Consider the following 26,884-nt stretch of genomic DNA (forward strand, 5'->3'; position numbering starts at 1 on the left):
AGAATTAATACACTTGGAAATACACTATTATAACCTTTATTAGATTTGTACAGAGATCACTGCCACCATTGTTTCATAGGAGACTGAAAAAGCGTTGAAGTTGCAGAGTATATTTTTAATCTGCTGAACAGAATATTACACCAATAGACTTTTAGATATACTGTTTGTTGGTTAGTTTTCGACTGGAATAACAAGATTTTCAGTAGATGATGCGAAAGATAAGTTCTTGCTTGTTATATTTTAGAGCCATACCTCTTACTTTATATATACCTAGGTATATGTATTAAACAATCGCACCTGATACCTTTTTGATAGTATTCTAAGCATAGAATATCTACACACTCTTTTATTTGAGAGACTATTTCAATTGTTAACAACTATAGCTCAGCTGCAGTAGTTCATTAAATTATTTACTAATATATATTGTGATTGTGGTAAAAGCACATATTTTTTTTTATATCATTTCTGTTATAAATATTAACAGTGCCACAAGAACAATAATGAAGTAGATCAGCTGCAACAGATGTATGACCTATAGACATTAGCATAACGACCTAAAGGTAATTCAATGTATCATTTCTGGGTATCATTTGTCAACACATTAAGGCTTTGACTTAGTTGATGTCACATTTCTAAAACTGTTTGTCATTGTTGGCCTACAGTAAAATTGCCAGATGCCAACTACGATTTCAGTAAAAGCAACATTTTCATCATGATTTATAAATAAAACCTAAACCTTTGTATAGACAAAACCAGTAGTTTTTTTTTAGCACATCGTTGTTACGTATTATAGATAATTCAAGTATGTTTTTGCCATCATAATTATTATAAAACTGAGATTACTATAACAATCATGTTAAGGTTATAGCAATACCGATAAACTATTGCCTTTAACGAAGAGGGGTCATCACTTCCTGCTTATTAACTTGATAAATATTTAGTGTGAAGTCTTTCCTTTAAAATACTGGTAAATTCAGCCAAAGGGGGTAAATATTAATTCAACTTGATTTTGAAAACACATTTAATTTGGATGTTAATTCGGAAACAATGCGTTTCGTTACGAACATGTAGCTGGTTCGGCCTTCCGCGGCCTTTTATTTGTCATTTTTCGCATGTTTTGATTATGGTCCTCATAACACCTTTAGAAATGTGTTTTTGTCTGTACAATAAAACGTAGGGATAGAAATTCCATGATCAGAATAACACATGATCTCTGAAGATTTAGACCATTCTTAAAGAGACAACGATATCATATCAAACACCTTGAAATGTTTCATTTGATTCCATTAAACAATTCTGAAAGACACTATCATGACAGAAAAAAGCACAATTTTGAATTCTAAAATATATTAATTTTCAACATGCTGGATGTAACATGTGTAATTGATATCCCTAAAACTATTTATCTAAAATGTACAATTTTGCCTTCAGCTCTTCGAAATCGAAGTTGCCTGACCAAAATACCGTTGAAACAAATGTAATTCCTTGCAGCAACTTTGATAACTTAATTAACAAGTTTGGTGCTAAAAAGTATATAAACTGGACATATTGTTTTTCGTTGCATTGAGATTTTAGCATATCAGGTATTTTGTTATATCAGTTATTTTTGTATATTTTAATTTAATAAGATAGAACTTGTGTATTGTTCTTTTAAGCCAGGAATTAAATTTATATGCACCTTCATGGTTGTAAGTACTAAAGTAATTAAAATCATTTAAATATCTATGTTTTTCCATAAAATATTATCATATACTACATGTCTGTGTCACAAATGATTACGAATACTTTCCAACCGTCGTACGTAAATTCACTGATTGCTTCTGATTGCCGCATTATTCCATTCTACGAAAAACACGAGGGTTGACACAAGTGGATTCGGAACTACGTTACCCTTCGATTTTATGGCACTTGTTTTTCAATCTTTGTTTGTAAGCTGTTTTGCCTTTTTTGTCGTTTTTCTCTTGACCATGCTGTTATGAATAAAAAAAAATGTGGTATGCTTTATGAAGGTATTCGACTTATTATCATTTTTTATTGACGTGGTCCTTTTGGTGTCTTCTCATATAACGGATGTTTTTTTCTCCGAAGCAAGTTACAAGTATCATAATTTGATTTAATCAAATTTAGAAAATAATTCATTTTATGCTTTAATCTTCTTTTATCTTAAAAAAATATACAATATTCCAAGCACTTATAAGTCAGCAGATATGAATAATTGATGGTCTAGATGAGAGTCATTCATTTCTGTATTCTTTAATATTTTTGGGTCGTTTTTCTCTATTCTTTATATTTTTTGCCCATTATTCTCTATTCTGTATAATTTTACAATCCCTTGTTCTTTATTTTTTTAACCTATTTTCCCGAATTCTTTATATTTTTTGCCCATTATTCTGCACCAGTTGCGCATTCTTCTCTATTCTGTAACCCCTTCTAGACCCTCATAATTTCCTACTCTACAAATATAAACAATATTAAAGGTATTTTAGGAAATAGGTTGCTGTCAACCTGACGAGCAACCGGATATCTTTGACAACATGGAAAATGGCTTCCGTTACCGGCAACCGACGGTCATATAATCTAATATAAACATAAATAGAGATATACATAGATAGGAAACACGTGCAATTGTATTTTGTTAGTTTTGGTTTGAGTTCATATTATAGCTTAAAGAAATATGTTAATCGTCGTATTTACCTGTATAAGAATGATTTTTTTGTGGATCAAATCAATGAACCAAATGGTTAACCCTTGTTTCACTTTCAGTGTTGACATTCATTTTCTTTTAGTAGCTGAAAACACATACTCCATGCGTAACCCATCTGAAGCTAAGGAGGTGATTAGAACATTGTAGAAGTCACATGAATACGGATTTCATGAGGTCGAATTATTCACTTGCAAGTAAATAATTCATCAGCAATGTTTCTTGGCTTACATCGAAAAAAAAAATAACCAAAATGGTTGCTAAAAACGAAGGATTATTTCACTTTTTCATTTTAAATGATTTTTTTATATTTTCCCTTTAAGGATTTTTATATAAGGTTTTAGTTAACTTCATGTCAGAAATATGAAAATAACAGAATTATGATATCATTTACTTTTAACATTTTGTGGTTATATTGTTAAACACCAGACTGGCAGTATAAATTTATAGGTACCTATTATCATACGTTTATTACAGAATGTTATGAATTTTAGCTAAAAAATTCTGACATATCAATGTGAAATGATAAATGCTATTTTTAGAATAATACCTGATTATTTTAGGAATAGAAATGAAATCTGTAACATTTGTTTGCTTACTACTGATGTCTACAGTGTGCATTTATAGTGACGAAGATATTGGAGGTAAATTGAACAATTCTCTTATGTTAATCGATGAACCAGCATACAGTTATTTCAAGTTGTACCACGCCATCATAGAATCTAAATTGAGACAAATGTTGTAATCATGTCCTACAAGCTTTGAAAAAATTATATTAAAATTGGTTGTGTCCTGTAAGCACCATTTGGGATTTACAGTCACTATGAATATCCAAAATATTGAAAAGGAACTCATCATAGATACTTTAATTGAAATGTTGTACAATAAAGGCAACAGTAGTATACCGCTGTTTAATAGTCATTCGATTACCTTAAGCAAAATACAAATGCAGGTAACAAACTAAAAGCGAAGGAAACATCGACAACAAAACAACGAAAAAACAGCACTCTGAAATACACATTAAGTAAACGCCAACATACAAAGAAACGGACTGTCAATAACAACGACTTCTGGACATTTTAACAAAAAAAAATGGTGGGTTTAACCTGTACGTCAGACCAGTGACGCTAGAATCAAAAAAATAAAAACACCAAATAAAGTATGAGGTCACGGTTTAAAAAAGTACCTTAACATATGAAAACAATGTTGAAGAGGGTCATACTGATTAAATTCTTGTCCATACCTTTAACAAGTTAACCCCACATGTATTTTTTTTTGTTATGTACGTTTTATGTTATGTAAGCTAAAATATGAACAATCAACCAGTTATTTGGATGCCCAGGATGTAAATGTTTTGTTATATGAAGATTTACTATATGGTGTCTTGAAGACGATACTTCTGTTTGTCACACTATTGAAAGACGGCCAGATTGTATTTGCAGCAGTAGTAACCAATCGGTCTTAGAGGATTTAACTGATCCCTTGAACATTAGTACAGGTTATTTACAAGACTAGCTTGTTTCAACGCTCACATATTTGTCCAGTTTGTATATCAAACAGGAGACAGCAGCTAACAAGGCAATAATTTATGAATAACAAAAAAACAAGTGTGTTTTTCGAGGGGTAACATTCTGCGCTGTAGTTATCTTAGCAGGGACCAATAAATGAATGTATTTATTAGTCTCAGCTCTCAGCTATACGTTAGTTATGAATCTAACACACATAATCTTCTGTTATTGACCCTCCGTATTTAAAATAGCACTCAAATGATAAAGCGTCTCCTTGCAGTGCAATACTAATGAACGCCATGTAAAACTACCTCGTATTTACCAATCACAATATGACATTTTGCGTGAACCCTGGTAAAAAAATGATAAGTAAAAAAAATTAGACAATATCTAACCACCCCAAAAATAAACAACGAAAAGACAAACACCAGTCTATGAAACAATTAAGTAAAACCCTGTGTTCTGTTGTAAAGGAATTATTCATAAATACTATTCTTTTCAAATTTTCAGTTTGTTTCGTTATTCCTGGACCTGGATCCTGTTACAAAGAAAGTAATATCATGGAAACTAAAATCCGATATTCCACTGTACTTGGACGTTGTATATCATTTCTCAGATCGCCTTGTCCTGGAGACGACAACCGTAATGTGTTCAATGATGAAGATTCATGTATGAAAGCATGTGAACATGTGGGAAAAGTATAAACTTGAATATAATATGTGAATTCTATCATTTATTGAAGGGACAAAATCAAATAAATTGAAGAACACTAAAATGCAAAAGTAATTGAGGCTTTACTTCTGGGTTCAATGCACAATACAATACTTGTCTTTTCGTTCGTTCTACAAATATATTTCCTGTCCCTGCCCCTAGGCTACAGATATTAAATATGTACAGATGTATGATGGCGACTTACACATATTGAAGTTATTTTCCATTCCAGTTGTCTTAGTTTTGAATGAAATAAAACTTCTTACTAGTATTCCAACGTTTTCTTTAGAGATGATATTTATATATCGCTGTTAAATATTGGATGTCAGATTATGACGTCGTTTGATATGATTGGTGTTCTTTTGAACTGGATTCCACTTGTATACTATACACTCAAACAAACAAAGTATAGTTGTCAGCCGAGAACCTGCTTAGTGTTAATTTTCACATCTTATTTTCGGAAGACGAATGCATTCGTGTGGTCACCATTTATATGTATCTTTTTAAACTATAGAAATAATATAGACAGAATAGATAGTCCCAGGCTTGAACAAACCTGATCATCGGTATGTATACAGTATACGGAATAAGACATAAGTCTCCAGTCTCCGAAATCAATTGAACGATGATTTCTTTACCATAACTTTAATAACAACTGCTGTCATTCTTCTGTTTTAACAACAGTTATTTTTGTGAAGTATTTGCATTTTGGTTTGAGGTAGAAGATTTCTTACTATGACATTGAAGACAGTCTAATATAACAATTACAGAGAAACACATGGTCAGTATGACAACTCCAGCCAAACCAATTTGTTTACTTGAAGGTCGGGGATCGTACGCACTAATCTTACGTCTTCTATAGGATGATGTTGTCTTTTTGTCTACTTGTAGTTCTTTTTCAATTGAATTCTGGAGTTCTGTTACTTCTTTTTTAGTTAGCATTTCTGAAATAAAAATATACATACAAATCTTTATGAAATTACTTTTATCTGGAACACTGAATTCATTAAAAAACCAGGAATGAAAAATACAAAGAAACACCTATATATGCTTTAGATTCAAAAAGTACAAAAGGAATGGTTAAATTAATCTCGGCTCCACTTGGCTGAAAACATTCTTAATTATATTAACCATGCTGGCTTTTTCAGTTATTGATCAAATATAAATTTTTTTTCCCCTCTGAAATTGATTAAAAATGATGAGAGTATGCTTGCTAATCGTAGAATAAGTAAAAGATGTCTAAAATGGAAAATTGATTGATATAGTCATATTACAATGAAAATAGTATCAAATGTTGAATTATTATTTTAGGAGAATGATTTTTTTATATATATTTTGTGTTAAGGTGGTACCCAACACTTTCACTAAAATTAATTTGGCTCGTTAAATTTTCATAAAACTTTGACAAATTATTTACTTTGACCCTTTTACAAAAATATCAAAAAATCAAAAAATTTGAACCAAGCGTTTTATCAGAAAAATTACACTGGTTATATAGCAGTTTGACAAACACTAATTTTGATCATTGTGAAGCTTTATATTGCCTTCACAAGGCAACGTAATAAAAACGTTTAGCTGATATTACAGAGTTTTCTCCCTGTAGTGTTAGGTACCACCTTAATTCCTCCTTAAAAATAAAACATATACTAAGTGCTGGATCAATTCAATAAGAGAAGTCAAAGTCAAAGCAAATATATAAAAATAAAAAGATGTGATATGATTGTCAATGAAATCATTCTCCACCAGAGACCTTATGACATATTTGTACATTACAAACAGTTGGTTACCTTATTAAAACATGTGCCAAATACAATACACAAAAATATGCTTTAAGAAACTGACATATTTTAAAAGATGTAATTAAAGACTAATAGTTCAAGATTTTCGTCCGTCTACTTAACTTTTATACCTCTACAAACAACAGGTACTCCAATCCAGTTTGGCAGCAAACAGTGATGCCTTACATCTCCAGAAACATGAAAATGTCCATTATTACAAGTATACTCTGCTATACTTCCATCGGTTATACCGTTGAACATGTATGTTGTGTGGTTGTATTCTGGTGGCATATCACAAATACCTGAAGTATAATTAAATAAGGAACATTTCTTGAAAAAATACTTATCTCCTGACTTCAAATGCATTTAAATTTAATCACAGAAAACGTAGAACAAGAGTTATCAAAGGTACCAGGCTTATAATTTGATATGCCAAACGCGCTTTTCGTCTTCACAAAACTCATTAGTGACGCTCAGATCAAAATAGTAAGGAAGCCAAACAAGTTTAAAGTTGACGAGCATTGAAACTAGAAATTAGAAGTTGTACCAAATACGTCTAAGGTTGCCTGGGACAGTTTTTCGAATAATTCGTACTTTTGCAAACAGTAAATTTATCAAAATGACCATATAATTGATATTCATGTCAACACCGGAATTATTTATTACTAGGCTGATGATTCCCTCGTGGACGAAACGTCCACCAGCAGTGGCATCGAACAAGTGGTGTTAATAGTTATCAAACATACCACGCTTATAAGTTGATACGCCAGACGCGCGTTTCGTCTTCATAAGACTCATCAGTGACGCTCAGATCAAAATAGTTAGAAAGCTAACCAAGTATAAAGTTGAAGAGCATTTAGACCAAAAGTTCTAAAAAGTTCTGCAAAAGAAAGGTAAAATCACAAAAATACTGAACTGAAGTAAATTGAAAACGGAAAGTCAAGTTCAAAGGGCAAAATCAAATGATAAAACACATCAAACGAATGGACAACAACTGTCATATTCCTGACATGGTACAGGCATTTACAAATGTAGAAAATGGTGTATTGAATCTGGTTTAATAGCGCTACACCTCTCACTTGTATGACAGTCGCATCAAATTCCATTATTTTTAAAACGATGCGTGAACAAAACAGACATAATAGGTAAAATAGTCAAAATATGGGTACAGCCATCATCACTGTGACACAATCTCAAAACAAACAACTATTTAACAAAAAAAACACCTATCAAATTTAGAAACTGCATTCAATGCATGTTTAACATCAGAAAATGCATACGTCACATAGGAAAAAATGTAAAATAATTTTGTCGTTCAAAGTATTTCCAAAAAAATATTATTTCACATGGGGAATGTTGGTATACAGGGTTAAATCATCAAACGTTATGTCAGAACTAATTTCAGAAACAGACCGAGATTAACCCAGCATCGTAAATAGCAAAAAACAAGAATACTTACTAGAATTTTCTTTTTCGTAAAAGTTGAAAGTGACATATTTGATAAGACTTGTAGAACTGTGTAAAAAAAAGGAAAGACCAGTGGAACAATTCAAATAGCGAGTATAACGTTCAAGTATTTTTTTTTAATCCTGACCAAAATTCCTATTGACTAAATAGTTAAGCTATCTTGCCGAATTTTAAGTTAAGGACATAACAGCTACTACGTCCAGGTTACACCTAGACATCGACAATAAGAATCGGTTTAGAACTAAAATTTACCAAATAAGTAATTTTCCTCGAATGTATTACTTGATTTATTCACTTGACTGCAGGCGCGAGGTTTAACCGGTTCGCTTATCAAAGACTAGTCTATCTATAGACAGGTGTTTCGGAATAAAATCATCAATCATGTGTTCAGTTATTCATCCCATATCATACGCTCAGTTCTTTTGTATATTTGTTTGGTGACACTGATAGGTGATTAGAAATCCCTAATTATTATAACCTCAATCATCCTAATCAGACACATCTTCTTATAAACAGTCCGTATGCAAATTAAAATGTAAGTTCCGCCCGATCAGTTGAAATAACATTAGTAATAACATCACAGAATTTATTCGTGTCATGAGAAACATGACGAGGGTCACATGTTGAGAACAATCTGCTTATATTGAAAACAGAGCATAACATTATCTTTCCACTGAGTAAATCAACTTCTGCAAAGTTTCAAACAAATGAAGGAACCATATACCTCAGCTCGGTTAGAAGATTGTTTAATATGCTTTTGTCTCAGATAGATGATTAATTGGATATATGTAAATGGTCTTGACGTACATGATGGAATAGGTCAATAAATTTGGAAATTAAGATGAAAGAAGCAACAGATTTATCGTTGTTTTTTACCCTTATAATTTTATAACTCACCTTGGCATACAGGGGAATTTCCAACCCAATGTGTAGAGTTACATATTTGTACAAAATTTCCTGATGAAGCAATGAATCCTTCTGCACAAGTATAAGTCACAACGCTCCCATTAGTAAGTCCATCGTATAATCTTGAAGTATTTTGGAACAATGTTGGGATGGCACATGTTTCTGAAAACAATATATTTGTTATATTAAAACTTAGTCTTTGGTAATTTATAATTTAAGTATATAACACATTTAAGAAATTTTAATTCTCTAGATTGATATGGAACTGAAATTCAACATAGTTATTATTCTTCAAAATACACAAATGCATATTAATCTTTAATGTTACCAGTAAATAAAAACAAATGACGATGCCGTGTCGCTTATCTGTCAAAACGTCACTACAATATAATTGATCGAATCTGCTTCATGCAGATTCCTGATTCAGTGACTGTCAAAGAGAAAACATTAAGTACAGATATGACTTAAAACTGTAGTTCATCAATAGAAGGGGATATTGGTGGTCGACATACCTTGACATAATGGACTATTTCCAACCCAGTTTGATGAGTCACATATATGCACAAAGTCTCCAGACAATCTATCGTAACCAGGTTCACAGGCATACACCGCCAAACTTCCTTGTATGGTTCCACTGTAAGTTCTTGTAGAATGTATATATGATGATGGTATCGGACATGTGCCTTAGATTATAGAACGTCGACATGTTTATCATGATTATACGATAAGAGTTATATGTCACTTCAAGATTGTGTTTATATAATGTTTGTTTAATAATCAACCAGGAAAACTTAAATCATTTCTAAAATTGAGATTCCCTAATCAAATAAGAATATGTAAGAATCAAAGACATTTAACTGAAAAAACGGAAGAAAAAGATTGAAAGTCTTAAAAAAATCATTGATTCTTCTGTGTCTAGAAAACCCCCACTATCTCGACATATTTTTTCCATTAGGATTTCATTTCACGCTATCATTCGTGCCTGGCGATAACCCATTTCTCATACTTCTGACCATTTGCTCGTGTCATATAGGTTCATAGGGGTTATTTTTCTAATCACCCATTTATGGGAATTTTTTTATGGTCTGTGTGTCAGTTCAAACGAAATTTCATTGTCTAACCGGATCGATTTACCGGTCGTTGTTAGCAATTTAAAAGAAAGAGAACTTTACCAATGTTAAAATATTAATGATATTTTTAAGTAAATAAACCAAATTGAGACAAATCCTATGAAAATCACATAGCTACTATATTTAAGCTTCTGAAATTTTCAAACCTATCTCACAATGTTAAAAGCTCTCAGCGTCATAGACCATTGCAAGTTATTTTTTAAAGGGAAAATCGTAACGAGTTAAAGAAAAATAAAAGAATATGATTTTGCTTTTTCAGTCATTAATGCAAGTGAAATATTGAAAAAGTGAATAATTCTCTTATATCAGCCGGTTTGTATTAATTTTGTCAAAAGAAACATCGATTATGAATTATTGACTTGCAAGTGAATAATTTGACCTTATCATATCCGTATTTGTGTGTATATACAATACAATTCTTTAGCTCGAGACAGATTACGCATAAAATAGACGTGTTCATTTATTAAAAGGAAAAGTATGTCAACATTAAAGTGAAACAAGGGTAAACCATTTGATTGACTGATTCCATGTTCATAAACTGATTCTGATACCAGTTAAAACGATGATTAACATATATTTAAAGCTTTTGAATCAAACAGTCCTAATTGCACGAGTTCGCTTTTTGTTTATATCTTTATTTATGTTAATGTCAGGTTATGTGACCGTGAGCAGTTTTCGGAGGTACACTCGTTAGTTTATTAAAATTTTAGACTGAAATACACGAAATGTTGAAACATATTGTCGACCCCATGCATTGTAAATTGTATATTTTAGACGTTTTATAATTTGGATATACGTTTTCGTATGTTATAAATAAAATATACTAATTTCAGAATTTAAGTCAAATCGAAGAATGCAATTTTAACAGCTAATGCCTCTTTTAATATTACTGTTGTTCATGAGTTGGTGCAAACACACTTTCTACGGAAATTTCATTGTCATGAACACACTAAATCTAATTATGACTAATATAACGATAGTATATGCATATATTTTATTTTGTTTAAATGTCATGAAAACTTACGAATGCAAACCACTGATTGTCCAATCCAACCGGGTAAATCACAGTAATGTACAAAATCACCAGAATCAATAGTAAACCCTTTATTACATTGATAAACGGCTAAGCTACCATTTGTCATCTCATTATATATCACGTGTGAATTTTCGTACTTCGGAAGATCATTACACGTGGCTAAAATGGACAGAACTTCTTTATTTTACATGTATAAAAAAAAATCAGAACACATTCAGAACCTTTGACTATTGTCAATAAAAATTGTCAACCATGATAATGATTTATCTAGTAAGTATGATCATGTTATCATTATAAGCTTTGGTGGAAAAAACTTAACCTTGAAATATCATATGATTCTTTTAACATTTTGAACTATATATGTCGTCATTATTAGACAATATACGTACAGTGTCTTGAAATATGAAACTTATTTGTATGAGGCTTAGAAACGGGGGAAATGTGAGGTTCTACCGAGCATTTCCCCTGTTTCGTGCCGAATACAAATAAAATTCATATTTCAAGACCCTATACGTATATTGTTTTTATACTGAAATCGATAAAAAAAAAATTAAAAAAAATGTTACAAATATTGTGAAAAAAAGTGTTTGGAAATTCCCTCTTGGGGTACCATTTTTGGGTATTTCCCTATGACCGTAGTCCAGGCGATAAGACATTGACATTTTAATGAATTAAACAGGGAAAATGAACTTAATTAATATCATTTAATAAACATAGTATATAAATTACCAATTTGAAAACATAACAAGTTTAAATTCATAAAAGTTTGACCATTGTTACTACACGTTGTCAAGGTTGTGACGTGACGTTGTTGATGAAATACAGTAGTTCCAGTAAGTAGGCGGGGCTTAAAGGTTAGTTGAGGTCATTGACGTATAAAGCCTACGTTTATACGTTTAGCTTTATCTGTATAGTAAAATAGCTGATTGCAGTATAAATATACGTCTTATGTCGAACATATAATGTTGTCTTCAAACTATACAAATATTATACACGAAACATGAAATATCATTTGAATCGAAGATGGAAACATAAACTTCATAAAAGAGGGACCAAAGATACAAGAGGGACAGTCAAACTCATAAATCGAAAATAAACTGACAACGCCTCGGTAAAAATGAACTGTATCCAGTTGGTTTTAATACTTTTCCCTGGCGTTAATTTGTCTGATACATGTGATATAACCATCATTTTCATCATTATCAGAAAAGTACAATCAGATGACAACAAAATCAAACACCAACCTATTTTCATTTTAAACAGGGAAATGACTGTGATTGAACAACTCGTAAAATATATTAAAAAGGAATAATTATAACCACAGAAAAGATTTTTACGAATGGCAATGATTTAATTTGCCTATATTTTTTGTCTCTTATTTTTGTATGTGTCCGTTTCTATGGTATGTTAGCGTTTGTTTTGGTTGAATCTCAGTGTTTCTGTTGTTCGGTTGTTTTCTTCTTAAAGTTCATGTGTTTAACTCGGGTTTAGTCAGTAACACGGATTTGATTTCTCTAAACCAATTTATCACTTTTGAACAGCGGTATCATAATGTTGACTTTATTTTTTTTCTTTGTTTGTTATTTACTTACAGGCTCAGTATCGGTCTGACGAATGTGAAGGCTAGTTTATGTACGTTGATATTTATATTTAAGTATACCTAGTTAATAACATTGACTTACGAGTTTGACAGAATTCTCCGATGTAATTGATATTTGAACAGTTACATTCAACGGCTATTAGATCATCACTGTCATATGTAGGAGAACACGTTCCATCATTACAGTTTATTCTCTCTAACAAGTTTTATAAAACATATTTAGTTCATATATTATATATAAGTTAGATCAATAAAAAAAAGTTATTTCAGGTGTAACTATATCCATCGAACAGAAAAAAGTTAGACATATTATCTCTAAACAGTGGCAACAGAACTACGCTCAACTGTAACTATGACTTGTAGAACACTGTATGAATTGAGAATCACATAATGATTATCAATAAAATCCGGATTTTTTTAAAAATCGATTCTTTTTATATATTTAATTTATACAGTTCTGTCATATGGTCTGACAATATTCAAATAGTTATCATCAGTACCAGGATTATAATTTTATACGCCAGACGCGCGTTTCGTCTACATAAGACTCATCAGTGACGCTCAAATCAAAAGTCTTAGCTAATAACTCTTGCAACCGCACAAAAACATTTGAAAACTTTTAGTGCTATAAACCGTGATGAAATATCGACTCTTTCAGTGCTCATTGTAGCATTGGAAGTGGCATTACATGAAGAAAAAAATATCGATGAAAGATTAAAAGGTTCAATATCAATCTTGTTAGAAATTAACACGGCTGGTTATAATGATATACTAAGTACTAGTAGTAGATGAAAAAAAAATATAAATGCAATGCATGTGTTTACTCCTAGAACATTCAAATAAAAGTATACGATGCACTTTCACTGGTTTTTTTTTATATAGATTAGACCGTTGGTTTCCTCAGTTCATGGTTTTACACTAGTAATTTTTGGGCCCTTTATAGCTTGCTGTTCGGTGTGAGCCAAGGCTCCGTTTTGAAGACCGTGCTTTGACCTATAATGGTTCATTTTTATAAATGTGACTTGGAATGAGAGTTGTCTCATTATCACTCATACCACATCTTCTTAAATCTATTCATTTTCAACATAAAAATATCTAGCAATAATATATAAAAAAAATACACACATCAACCCACAAGAAAGTAGGAAGTGTTCAAACAATATCTCACCATACTGTGTAAATCCGAACTGCTTTACCCTGATCCTCCCAGTTTCGTCATTGTAGCTATATTCGCCATTTCCCCAGAGGTTGTCTACATATATTATATTACCATGCAAACTTGGAACCCAGAATTCTATACTACTGTTAGTATAAACGTAAACAATCCCTCCATAGAAGGTATCATAGTTTGTCATGGCTGATCCTGCACCAGGAAACCGGAAACCATCAACATTTGATTCTACCTGAAAATTTGGGAGCTTTAAAACACATTCAAACTACACAATAAGAACTTTATTCAGATAGAATATGAAAAAATGTAATGTTAGCTTCTATTTCGAATGAATTGTTAGAGTATCAGTCACGTCACTTCGCTTGATTAAAAGATACATTTTAATCGGAGGTTTCCTGGTAACACGATTATATAACTGTACTAAAATAACGGTTCAATTACAGGAAAAAAAGTAAAATCACAAAAATTCTGAACTACGAGTAAAATTCAATCGTAAAGTCCCTAATCAAATGGCAAAAATAAATGACAAAACACATCAAACGAATCGACAACTGCCATATTCCTGACTTGGTACAGGCATTTTCAAATGCAGAAATGGTGGATTGAACCATTTTGTATAGCGCTAAACCTCTCACTTGTATGACTGTCGCATCAAATTCCTAAATTTAAAAAATTTACAACGAAAATGTGGTTGTTTCGGTTACCCTTGGTACTTAATGTTTTAAATATTTTATTTATTTGACTTCTTAAAATTTCAAAGTTACATGTTTAATATTATTCAGTTAATATATCATGTGTGAAACCTTATTATATGATACGTTTTCATTTTATCTATAGGTCTAATAAAAATGGAAAAATAGAACTAAAAATGTCATAGCCCTTCTCTCATATTGATTGAATTTTTCGAAAAACTAAGGATTTTTTTATCCCAGGAATAGATTATCTTAGCCGTATTTGACACAACTTTTTTGGAATTTTTGGTCCTCAATGCTCTTCAACTTTGTTTTTGTTTGGCTTCATAACTATCTTGATATGAGCGTCACTGATAAGTCTTATGTAGACGAAACGCGCGTCTGGCGTATTAAATTAAAATTCTGGTACCTTAGATAACAATTGTATTTTTGTCTAAATCTAAGTTTTGCGGTTAGAAATCCAAATGGAATCAAAACCAAAAATGAAGTTGCATAGTGTTAATAGATTTTGGGGATTCTGGAAAAGAGTTCCAATACATGCTACATACCACCCCATTTTTGGTACATTAAAAATAATGAAAAAAAAACAGTTTAAAGGAAGCAATGAAAATTTGAACAATGGTGAGTCGAATGGAAGATAACTAGAAGGGAAGATGTTCAACAATAGCATGGGAACGTTCAATGGACATACATAACGTATGAATCAAAGAATGCCTTTACAAATAATTTTGTTTATAATTATACACCATTCAATGCTTGATTACTATTTGAAAAGAATAAAAAATGTAGGTGTTATGATTAGCATTAACATTTTGTTAGGGAAGAAATATTTATAACTTTGTTTCACGGTACTATACTACTCAAAAAGGATATTTGTTTATATACAAAATATTAATGGATTGTTGCGGATATTTTTTTTTTATCTTTTCTGATAAATTTACATACTTTCTTGTGTAACACTATATACATGACAAAATACGGCAACCTTTTTAAAAGCCTTTAGTTGCTTCCAACTGTTATTTTTTTCTTAGGATGATTTTACTTTTCTGTTGTTTATTTAATTGTATGTCAGGATCACATTTTTCATGATCAAATTTTTCATGTCTAACCCTAACTCATCACCAATTTCATCAACCATTGTAACTGGTCAAATCTATTGAAATTGTTGGACGCTTTTAAAAGGTTTGTTTGATTTATTTTAACGTTTATATAAATTGGTAGATAATAAAATCGGATCAATATATATCTTTTACAATATAAGTTGATAATTGCCAGAAAACTTTTCAACACATTGCATTGGTTATACTTTTGCCAAACAAAAAATACATGATCTAACATTACAATAGTATCATACCTCTACCACCACATAGAACTCTGAAAGATACCAGGGAGAAAATATTACATGTTGTGCTGCGGAGAATGTATCGATCTCTCGGTGTGCTTTGACAAAACTATATGTGGTATCAAATTTCCAAAACAAAATGTGCACAATCCCACTTCTTTTTTTCAGTTTACTACTCCAGTCTTGAAATGTACAGCAAACCAAAGCTGGAATAATTAGTAGATGATTATATCAATGGCACCGTAACTGATAAAAAGTCATACGCACACAAACACAAATGTTTATAAATACCGAGCAACTTACCCTCACATGTGCCCTGTCCTGAAAAGTATTGAGGAATCCAAATACGTACATACGTCTGATTGTAACCATAAATTAATCCAGAAAAACAATTGTCTTGTGTAGGAGGGATGCCATTGAATACCGCTCCTAAAACATGAAAGATATATAAAGTTAAACTGCAAGAGAAGATAAATATCCTATTGTAAAGCATAAGACTTGTTGCTGAATCTGTTCCTCTAATGATGTATAGACGTTATGCAAACCAACTTAATACTTTTTTCAATGATATGCATGAAGAAGTGTTCTTTCTATGTTACAGTAATGTTATCAAACTTTTGTTTCGTTATGTCACTATATAATTGGATTTGATTGGATTTTTTTGTGTTTTAACGATACTTTTACGTCCTTCGATAGGAAAACTGACAATCCTAGTCAATTAAGATTGAAGTCGAGTGTACCCGACAAAATGAAAAGGGTTAGACAAATATTTTGGCGCAAAAAATGCGCTTCATCAGTGTCATTTTCTTTTAAAAAAATGTGATAATACAATACGTTCTTTGTATATTAAAAGAGATCACCCATTCATTCATGTGATATTGTGCATTATCCAGCTTAAAAGAAGAAGAGAATGTTTTTCAATACTAAGTAGACATGACTGCTTATGTTGATATCTATATATTAGTATATAAAACAATCACAAATGTTCTCTTTTATTTGATAAAAGACTAAAAGTTAAGTCTGTCATATGCTCTTATATCGTATGAAAAACAACCCCAAAACCGTATAAAAGCAACGAAAAAGCTCTGTCTGCATAATAAAATCAACATCATATTTTCATATTGTTCGTGTTCTTCGTACACATGATTATATTTTTATCACAATTGAAAATCTTACAAATTTGAAAAAAAGTTATTGACATTTTATCTTGTAAATATGGATAATTTTTATGAAGATATTGTAATAAATTATTATCCCATGAAGAAATGAATTCAAAATATAAATTGCCTTACTGAATTTACAGAGGATTTTGTTTCCATTCTGTGATTTCACAAAAATAAAATACGTCTTGAAATATCTCAAAGTGGAGAACAGGATTCCTCTAAACGATTAGTAGGTCATATATATAGTTCTTTATAGAAAAAAAATCCAAGGCTATGGATTCTGAAAAGAAATTCCTAAATACACATACGCTTAAAATAATTCAAACTGTGAAAGATGAAAACGATGATATGTAAAATTGCTAAAGCTACTTAGACATCTATCTATTTTATTGTGTAATGAAGTTGCTTAAGGAATAACGCGTGATTGCAGTGTAGCCAATCAGAATAACGTATAATAATGCAACATATTATATATATATTCATACAAAACTTTTTTGTCATTCTAGAATTTAATTCCTTTCTTACCTTGACCGTCAGACATGAAGCCATTATCTAACATTATCCGGACAGAAACCAAGTCAGGATAGTAATCAAGTCCGTGTTCCAGTTGAAAGAAGGAAGCATTCAGTGCTGTAGAAGAGATCAGAAAATGTGGTTAATGGATGAAAATATAGATAGAGCACTTAACAAAACTGTTTCAGGTAAAATCATGGTTTATTGGCAGTTTTTAATATCTGTCTCATGAACCATCAATTGTCACAACCATTACATCGTCCTTTAATGTCGATTGTACACAGTACCGAAGGGAAAACAATGAAATGAAAAAGTGGAGTCCTTTGTTTTTAATCTTTATTCTTTCTTACTTTTGGCAGGGGTCCATGTTGCCTAATTTTCTTTTTTTCTATGTAATATTTTGCAATTGTTGTTATTATTTTTTTCTACAACGATGTTGTCTGTTTTAATTGGGCTTTGATATTGGTATCTGATGTTCCTATCACCAATTTGAGTTAGATCAACATCTGTGCCCAGAAAAGATATTTACTTATGTATCTGGTTATATTGTTTATTTTTTTGTATTCATAAATTCAGCCATTGACACATTTTGCTCAAATTTGTATTGCTGGTGTATATCATATATATATATATATATATATATATAACAAGTCAAAAAGGGTTAAATAACTATAAAATGAACAAATATTAGATATTTCGGATAACAGACATCCTTCTTCGGAAATAGCTCGATGTCAAATGAATCATATTAATATATTCAAATTGAGAAACTATCAAAATCTTGAAAGTTTATACAATTTTAGCGTACTTCACAGACGCTGGTACAATTTTGAAATTTCCAAACACGGCGCAAAGATAACAAAGATATGCCAAATACAAATAGTTATTTGCGATGTGAACTAGCACAACTCTAAATTTCCAAAGGTTGTGACAGTTGATATGTTATAACTGCATGGAGAGCAGTCCCCATATAAAAAAAAAATATGCCCTAAACGATCCAAGTTGGTATAATATTTCAAATTTGACAACGGTAGGGCAATTGCAACAGAAACTACATATTTACGCCTCCCAAACGAATAGCAGTTTAATAATGATTAGAAAAATAAGTTTTATTTAATAAGGTGAAATAATTGAACGTGGCTATGTACTTGTACATCCAACCCAAAATGAATGGAGCCCTATAATCTAAACTGGTATTTAAACAAATCTTCAAACTGTAAAGCCAGTCCGGAAACCGGAGTTACTGGAAGCAAGTGATGACAGGAAAATGAGTGACTCATTTTATGTTTTTTTTTCATTTATGCCCTCTGGGGAAACTGTCCTTAACTTTCTTATCCAAAATCTTTCCCGAGCGACCCTCTTTGTGGTTTATGTTTGTGATGGTAAGGTTTTTGAGATCAGCGTGGGCATGCCCAGGTGATCTTAAATGACGACTTACGGGTATGTCGGGCTTGCAAGTGTAGTCACTTCGATGACCATTCATGCGTTTGTTGAATGGCTGCTCTGTCTCACCAACATACTGCATGCCACATCGACACTGAAGGAGGTATACAACATTCTGGGTTTTGCAAGTTACATTGCAAAATTATAGTGTACACAGACCCAGTCAAGTGGCAATTAAATGTTTGAGGATTTAGTATTTGTTGACAAGTCAGACATCGTCTGTTACCACAGGACTTGCATCATCCTGCAGTTGAACAGCTTTAATTTGAGGAGACGTCAGCTCTTACAAATAAGTCTTTCAGATTTGCTGGTCTCCAAAAAAGTTAAAAAGGCCAAATAAAGTACAAAGTTGAAGAGCATTGAGGACTTAAATCTCTAAAAGTTTTGCCAAATACAGCTTTGGTAATCTATGCCTGAGGTAGAAAAGCCTTAGTATTTAAAAAAAATCAAAACTTTGTAAACAGTTAGTTTATAAATATAACCATATCAATGACAATTCATGTCAGCATAAAAAGTGCTGACTACTGGGCTTGTGATACCTTCGGGGAAATAAATCACCACCAGCAGTAAGCAGCTGGACTAAACATGCAGTGGGTGGTTCTAAAGTGTTGTGCGAGTCCGATATTTCCCTACAAGATTGTATGTCGTCATCATGAGGTATGTTGGTATACAATGAGGTGACATCTAAAGTGACAAGGAGGGTTTCCGAAGAAAGAGGGTTCATGGATTCCATTTTACGAAGACAATCTGTAGTGTCTTGAATGTGGGAAGGAAGATTTTCTACATGAAATCTTAAATGAAAATCTACGAATTCCGAGATTTTCTCAATCGGATGGGCGTTTGCGGATAAAAGGGGTCTACCAGGGCTGTTTACCTTGTGTATTTTGGGAAGAAGATACAATCGACCAGGCTTGGCGTTCTCTGGTTTTAAATAATCGATTGTATCCTCATCTATGTGACCGTCATCGTACATGGTTTGTAACGCAGTGATAATTTTGGAACTAAACTCGGAAGTAGGGTCATAGTCTAGCTTCTTCTAAAATCTCTCATCAGAGAGCTGACACACTGCTTCCGCGATGTTGTTAGCTTTGTCCATTACAACAACGGCACTGCCCTTGTCTGCTGGTTTTATCACAATATCATCCCGGTTTCTCAGCGATTGTATGGCTTTTTTTCTCGTCAGGAGAGGTGTATTAAAATGACGAGTACTTGTTGCTAGCTAGATGAACAACATCTGATTTGATTTTGTCGATAACATCTTCCAGTGTAGCAGATTTTTTAGGTTTTGGAATCCATGAACTCTTCTTTTTAAAATGCAGAATTCTGATTTCTTCCTCCGAGTCAGAAGTGTCTAATTCTTTCTCTTTATTCTTATTACCAAAATATTCTTTGATTCTGAGGATTCTGGCAAAGTTATCAAGGTCATCTCCCAGTTTCATATTTTCTATGTTACTGGGAGTAGGGCAAAAATGCAAACCCTTAGACAAGACTTTAATTTTGTCCTCAGATAAAGAGACTGTGGATTAATTGACAACCGTGTTGTTGGGATTGGTCGGAACTCGATTTTTTCTTTGAAATCTACGGTTGCGAGGCTTTTTATTTGCATTTTTTGAAGGTCTGATTAAAGGGTGGTTAATTTGTACACCATCACGTTTATATTTGTTAATCTGTTTGACGTGGAGCTTTTGTTATTCAATGCGGTTGATATCACCAAGACGTACTTGAATTTTGTCAAGTTCAGGATCAGACAATTGTTCACGAGATCGGCAGTGCAAATTACCACGTAGTTTATATAAATAATTTACTTGATGAATTGCTTCTCGGCGTAAAAGATCCATCATACTAAAAGAACTGTTGTATCGAATGTTATTCGTGTTGTTTATTCTTTAGTTTTCTATGTTGTGTCATGTGTACTATTGTTTTTCTGTTTGTCTTTTTCATTTTTAGCCATGGCGTTGTCAGTTTGTTTTAGATTTATGAGTTTGACTGTCCCTTTGGTATCTTTCGTCCCTCTTTTATTCCATCTATGGAAAAATCTGTTTTACTTTTCTCCTGTTGTAAGTGGGGATGCTTTTAAAACTAATCCTTTCGGAATAATTCCTTGATCAATGTAGGTTTCCAAATTTGAAATGTGATGTTCTGTTTTGATAATTTTGATAGTAGAAGATCTTAATTTCTTAAAATAAAATTGCAAATGCATGATGGAATATGCAGTAAGAAAATCGGATCGGATGAACACACTCGATGCAGACTACCAAAAAAGGTAATATATATATATAGCTATTTTTTTATCTTGTGTAAAGTAGTAGCTGTTACCTCATGAAGTAGTGGGCTTTATTACCTATGATTTATTTCAAAAACAAACAATGATCACAGTTTTAATTCAGAAAATACAAACATTAAACAAAAATAACATAGTTATTGAGAGCAGTAACATGTGCATCATTAAAAGAATAGTGGATTTTGTGTTATATATACAAAGATTAATGACTAATAATATAATTACCGTTCATGCTAGTGTTATGTGTAAATACAGGGACTGGAAGGTCACATGCTGTCCAAAGTCTGGCTCGCACTTTACCTGAGGTGAAAAACATCGAAGTCCGTCCCGCATAGTGTTCTCCACTACCTAGAAAGAATTATAGAATAAGATTAAAAGGGCAACAACAGCACAATGATGAAGCGGATTGAGATATTGAGACATCAACGTTTGTGTTTATGAATAATTTACGGTAATTATCATATAAAGAGTAATCAATTACTTAAAATATGAAAAACACTATACAAATTTACAAGACTTCTTTTTATGTTCGCCAGACGCACGTATGTATTGGCTACAGACGACATCAGACGCACGTATGTATTGGCTACAGACGACATCAGACGCACGTATGTATTGGCTACAGACGACATCAGTCGCACGTGTGTATTGACTACAGACGACATCAGACGCACGTATGTATTGACTACAGACGACATCAGACGCATGTATGTATTGGCTACAGACGACATCAGACGCACGTATGTATTGGCTACAGACGACATCAGACGCACGTATGTATTGGCTACAGACGACATCAGTCGCACGTGTGTATTGACAACAGACGACATCAGACGCACGTATGTATTGACTACAGACGACATCAGACGCACGTGTGTATTGGCTACAGACGACATCAGTCGCACGTGTGTATTGACTACAGACGACATATCAGCAGAGATAAAACATAACATATGATAGGTTTAATCAAATCAAATACGAATGTGTTGAGAACTAGATACCAAAAATTCCTAAAAGTTGTACCAAATACGGCTACGGTAATATGTATCCGGGATAAGAGATAAACTTTAGTGTTTCGAATTATTCAACATTTTATATAGTTAATTTAAAGAAAATGACCATATTAATGATATGTCATGTCAACACCAAAGGGATGACTACTAGGCTGGTGATACCTTGGAGATAAAATGTTCACCGGCATATTTTTACGTAGAAAATGATGAATTCAACCTGGTTTTATAGCGAGATTAACCTCTTGCTGGTACGACAGTTGAATACAATTCCATTATATTGACAACAATGTGTGAACAAAACAAACAGACATAATAGGTGAAAACTGTACCTGTGTATGCAATACCAGCATAAATAGAAGTTGTCTGTGGTACAATGATTTGTACAATATCTGTGTTATATATATAAACAAGTCCACCATAGAAATATTCGTTGTCATCGTTTCTCTGAGCGGCTCCAGTTGCAGTGAATATATAATCTTCACCGTTTTCATTCACTAAAATCTGGACATCAACTTTGACCGGATAAACTCCTAGACTGTGAAGTATATCTATAGAACTATTTCCAACGGACACATCAAACCAGTTACTTACAAAGGAAGGTTTGCTAAACGCATCAATGGTTGCAACTGAAAAATGATAAAAGACAGTATCAATTACTTATTTCTTCTTTTTTAATGTGTCGTTTGTCTTCAATTATTGTTTGTTACTTTTATTTGTCTCTTCCTAGTCGCTATACATTAATTGAACATCGGTTAACTACTTTCGCCTTGTTTTATCTTTCATTTGATGGTGAGTTTCTGCCATTTTCCCATAGCGAAGGAAAACAATTTCAAAGTTACCATTCTATTTATCAAAATATCGGGCGAAACGTTTAAAATTCGTTTTCATAAAACCTAAAAGTTGTGAATTTTGAATTGTAATGAGTGAAAATATATAGTACTTACAACAATACAAAATGAAAATCATAAAGATCTGTGTAATCAACTGTGCAATTTTCTGAATCATGTTAGACAAATTTATATATGAAAATGAATAAGAATAAACCCAGAAATGCTATGTTCAAAACAAAGTTTAATATATAAACATTCAAACGGAAATACTTTCATCATCGCATTTTATTTCAAAAACAACACTAAAACCATTAACCCGAAAAGGAAGCATCTATTTACATAACTAATGGGAATGATTGATATAAAGGAAAACGTAAGTGGAAGTAAATAGAAATTTAAAAAGGACACAATGGCACTATAGACATTTAAGTGAACTTTAAACATGTATTGTAATACAAAATGTATAAACATGACATCTTTTTGATTTATATGTAGTATATTCGAGAAAATTCTCACGGTAGAGATGATAGCAAACAGCCCAAATGCTACTAGTTGTTCTCTTAAATTCAAACAGAAGGAATATCATCAATATTCAATATTGTTAAACAGTAAGAACAATCGCGATATATACAATAATAATAAAAGAATCTCTAAAAAAAAATGGAAGACATATTAAACAACACATCACATACAAAACTGATATGTAAAATATTTTATCGTGAAGCTAAAGACATGAATTACCGTTTTTCTTGAAAAATTTGTGTTGCAGATTTTGATAGGTTATAAAATAAGACCAAAATGTGTTTCAACCGATACATATTTCTCATTGTTTTTTTGGAAATGTCATTTAGTATTTCCTGTAGGATGTTTTCCAACAGTTCATATCCTAACATTTTCTAAAGATTTTAGTGCAAACTGACAAAGAATAATGGCAGAAATTACAGACCATTTTAAAATTTATTGCTCAGTAATCTTTAATAACATTGGAATAAAAGAAAGTAAAGTTAAAGTTAATTAAAATTTGGTGTTGAGCCTTCCAAGTGACTATTACTCCAATATTCAGAAAATCACCCAACATTTCAAATGATTGGTTTCTAAAAAAAGCTTTTCAGTCTAAATAAAAGCATCAGTAGTATACTACTGTTCAAAGGTAATAAATTCATTGACAGAAAACAAATCTGGGCTACAAACCAAAATCAAAGGAAACACATAAACTATAAGAAGAAAACAAATGAACAACAGAAACACTCAATTGCAACATTCATAGAAAAAAAAACTACTGCTATGCAAAAGAGTAAACAATTTCAATGCAACGTATTTTTATATTACTAGAAGGCTAATTGTTTGTTTTGCAAATGAGACAACTATCAACTGTAACAGAAAGCCTTCTACAACAGCAAACCCATACTAAATCCATACAGTAAAGTAAGCTATAATAGCTCATGAAATAACAAAATGTGAATCAATTCAATAAAACAAAGAAAAGACTGCCCGATTATAAAATTTCATAAGACAAACATTCAAAAATAGCTCATAATGATAACCACTGAACTTCAGTCTCAAGACCTCAAAACATGTAATAGGCAAATAAAGAATTTGGTAAGTTTAATCGTGTTGTCAACGCGCAATCGTCCTGAACTTTATATGATTGTACTGATTGTACTGAGACTAAGAACAGAATAACAAAAAAAAAACAACACTTAGAATCGTTCCAGTATTTGCTATTGCTAAATAATATTTTTTCTAAACATAAAAATGAGACAACTCTCAACACGATGACCAAAATGACACAGAAACTATAGGTTGCCGTACAGCCTTTTTTAATCATATTTATTATTCATTTTTTTTTCAAGAGAACATATCAATCATTTCATCAAAATCGATTTTATTGTAGAGACAGCATACGCCGTCTGGAAAGTAAGTAAGGTATTGTAAAATAAAAGAAACACATATCAACATGATGATGAACGGTAAGTATTCTTCATTGGATTTCAATTTTGAGTGATTGTGTATGAAATTATTGCGCTTAAAATCAAGTTAGAACCAAGAACGACAATATCCAAAAGATGCAACGTAAAATTTAAACAGCGAAAAGGACGCTAGCACTTGGTAGGTATCCCTGCTGTTGGAACGTAAGTATATATCTCCCAATCGATACGATATTCCCGTGATTGTATTTTTTATCATAATGTCCTTGATAATGGGTTGCTGATCACAAGGAAGCTTTTTGCTTAGTCTTTAGTTTTCTATGTTTTGTCATGTGGACTAATATTTGTCTGTTTGTCTTTTTCATTTTTAAGCCATTGCGTTGTCAGTTCATTGTCGATCTATGTTTTTGACTGTCCCTCTGGTATCTGTCACCCCTCTTTCCTTACGTAAGAACAAGTCCAGTAGTCAGTGGTTCCCCACTGACATGATTTAGTACATTTCTTAAGTTTCCTTTGCTATCCTAAGAAATTTAAAGAGGCTGTTTGGCTCTTCTTTGCCTTTTATATAGCTCATATACCCCGTAAAGTATTAATACATCCTTGTTTTCAAATACTTGGGTTTGAACGATCCTGTTAAAGGCAGATCTCTATCAATTTATAACGTGTTATTTTTTCTAACTAGCTTTGGATTGAGCATGAATCAGTACAATTTAGTCAGTTTTTTTACTGAAAATGTTAAATAACAAACAGATCGAACTCCGTGGAAAATTCAGATCTGAAAATCCCTAAACAAATGGCAAAATTAAAATCTAAAACACATCAAAACAATGAAAAACAGCTGTCCTATTCCTTCCGTGGCACATACATTTTCTTTTAAAGAAAAAGGAAGATTAAACCTGTTTTAGCTTGTTAAAGCTCTTACTTGTATGACAGTCGCCTAAAATTAAATTATATTGACAACAATGTGTGAAAAAAGGCGTAAGTAATAGAAAATTGGGTCAGCCAACATTGTGTTAATCGTAACCAATTTAAAAGCAAATAAATATGTCAACAAAGAAAACTAAAAGGATTGTAGACACTTTATAGGTAATAAAGCAATAATGTGACCATAGTACACGGATGTCCCACTCGCACTATCATTTTCTATGTTTTCTACGGACGGACGAACGAACGGACGGATGGACGAACAGACGAACGGACCCACAGACCAGTACACACAATGCCCCTTTACTATCGTAGGTGTGGCATTAAAAAAAAAAACCAAAAAGAAAAGCAATACCAAAACGATAATACCAAAAATGGCTTAACTTTACATGTTGAAAATATACAAAGACAAATAAAAAGAATAATTGATCGTTAATAAGATGATAAACAGCGTCAGTACCCATAATCTGCACTCTTAGACCATGGTTTATTATTTATCAAGTTGATACGGACTATTTTTCAACAATGTCTTGGTATCTTCCGATGAACTATTTTAGAAGGAGGCCGATACATTCTTTGACATACGCCTGGTTCATCAACTTTGTGTTATAAAGTCTTATTATCAGCTGCAAACTCTTGTATAAGGAATGAGAAGGGAAATTTAAATCCCATATGTGAACTTGATTCAGCTTCCGTTTTTTAATTGCATGTCCGTATTCATTTAATATTTTTTTTAAATCGAGTTAG

The 26,884-nt window shown here is 32.1% G+C and overlaps 1 protein-coding gene and 1 long non-coding RNA gene across 3 annotated transcripts; one reads left to right on the top strand and one right to left on the bottom strand.

Annotated features, from left to right (window-relative positions):
- Positions 1 to 481: 481 nt before the first annotated feature.
- Positions 482 to 4,856, top strand: LOC139491260 (uncharacterized). Of its 2 annotated transcripts, none has more exons than XR_011656499.1 (3): positions 482 to 560; positions 3,265 to 3,345; positions 4,720 to 4,856. It is a non-coding gene; the product is annotated as an uncharacterized lncRNA (long non-coding RNA). The 2 variants fall into 2 exon arrangements; XR_011656498.1 differs by lacking the exon at positions 482 to 560 and adding an exon at positions 1,481 to 1,583.
- A 73-nt stretch (positions 4,857 to 4,929) lies between these two features.
- LOC139491258 (uncharacterized) lies at positions 4,930 to 21,967 on the bottom strand. The gene is made up of 12 exons (XM_071278789.1): positions 21,924 to 21,967; positions 21,668 to 21,790; positions 17,731 to 17,835; positions 16,346 to 16,471; positions 16,055 to 16,248; positions 14,006 to 14,240; positions 12,920 to 13,033; positions 11,226 to 11,396; positions 9,584 to 9,754; positions 9,063 to 9,233; positions 6,830 to 7,000; positions 4,930 to 5,864 (listed from the first exon to the last, which is right to left on the bottom strand). Exons 2-12 carry the CDS (start codon positions 21,756 to 21,758, stop codon positions 5,605 to 5,607), a joined length of 1,809 nt encoding a protein of 602 aa, XP_071134890.1. The 5' UTR covers positions 21,759 to 21,790; positions 21,924 to 21,967; the 3' UTR covers positions 4,930 to 5,604.
- Between the last annotated feature and the right edge of the window lie 4,917 nt (positions 21,968 to 26,884).

This window comes from Mytilus edulis, chromosome 10 (assembly GCF_963676685.1).
Source record: "Mytilus edulis chromosome 10, xbMytEdul2.2, whole genome shotgun sequence".
Classification (NCBI taxonomy): Eukaryota; Metazoa; Mollusca; class Bivalvia; order Mytilida; family Mytilidae; genus Mytilus; species Mytilus edulis.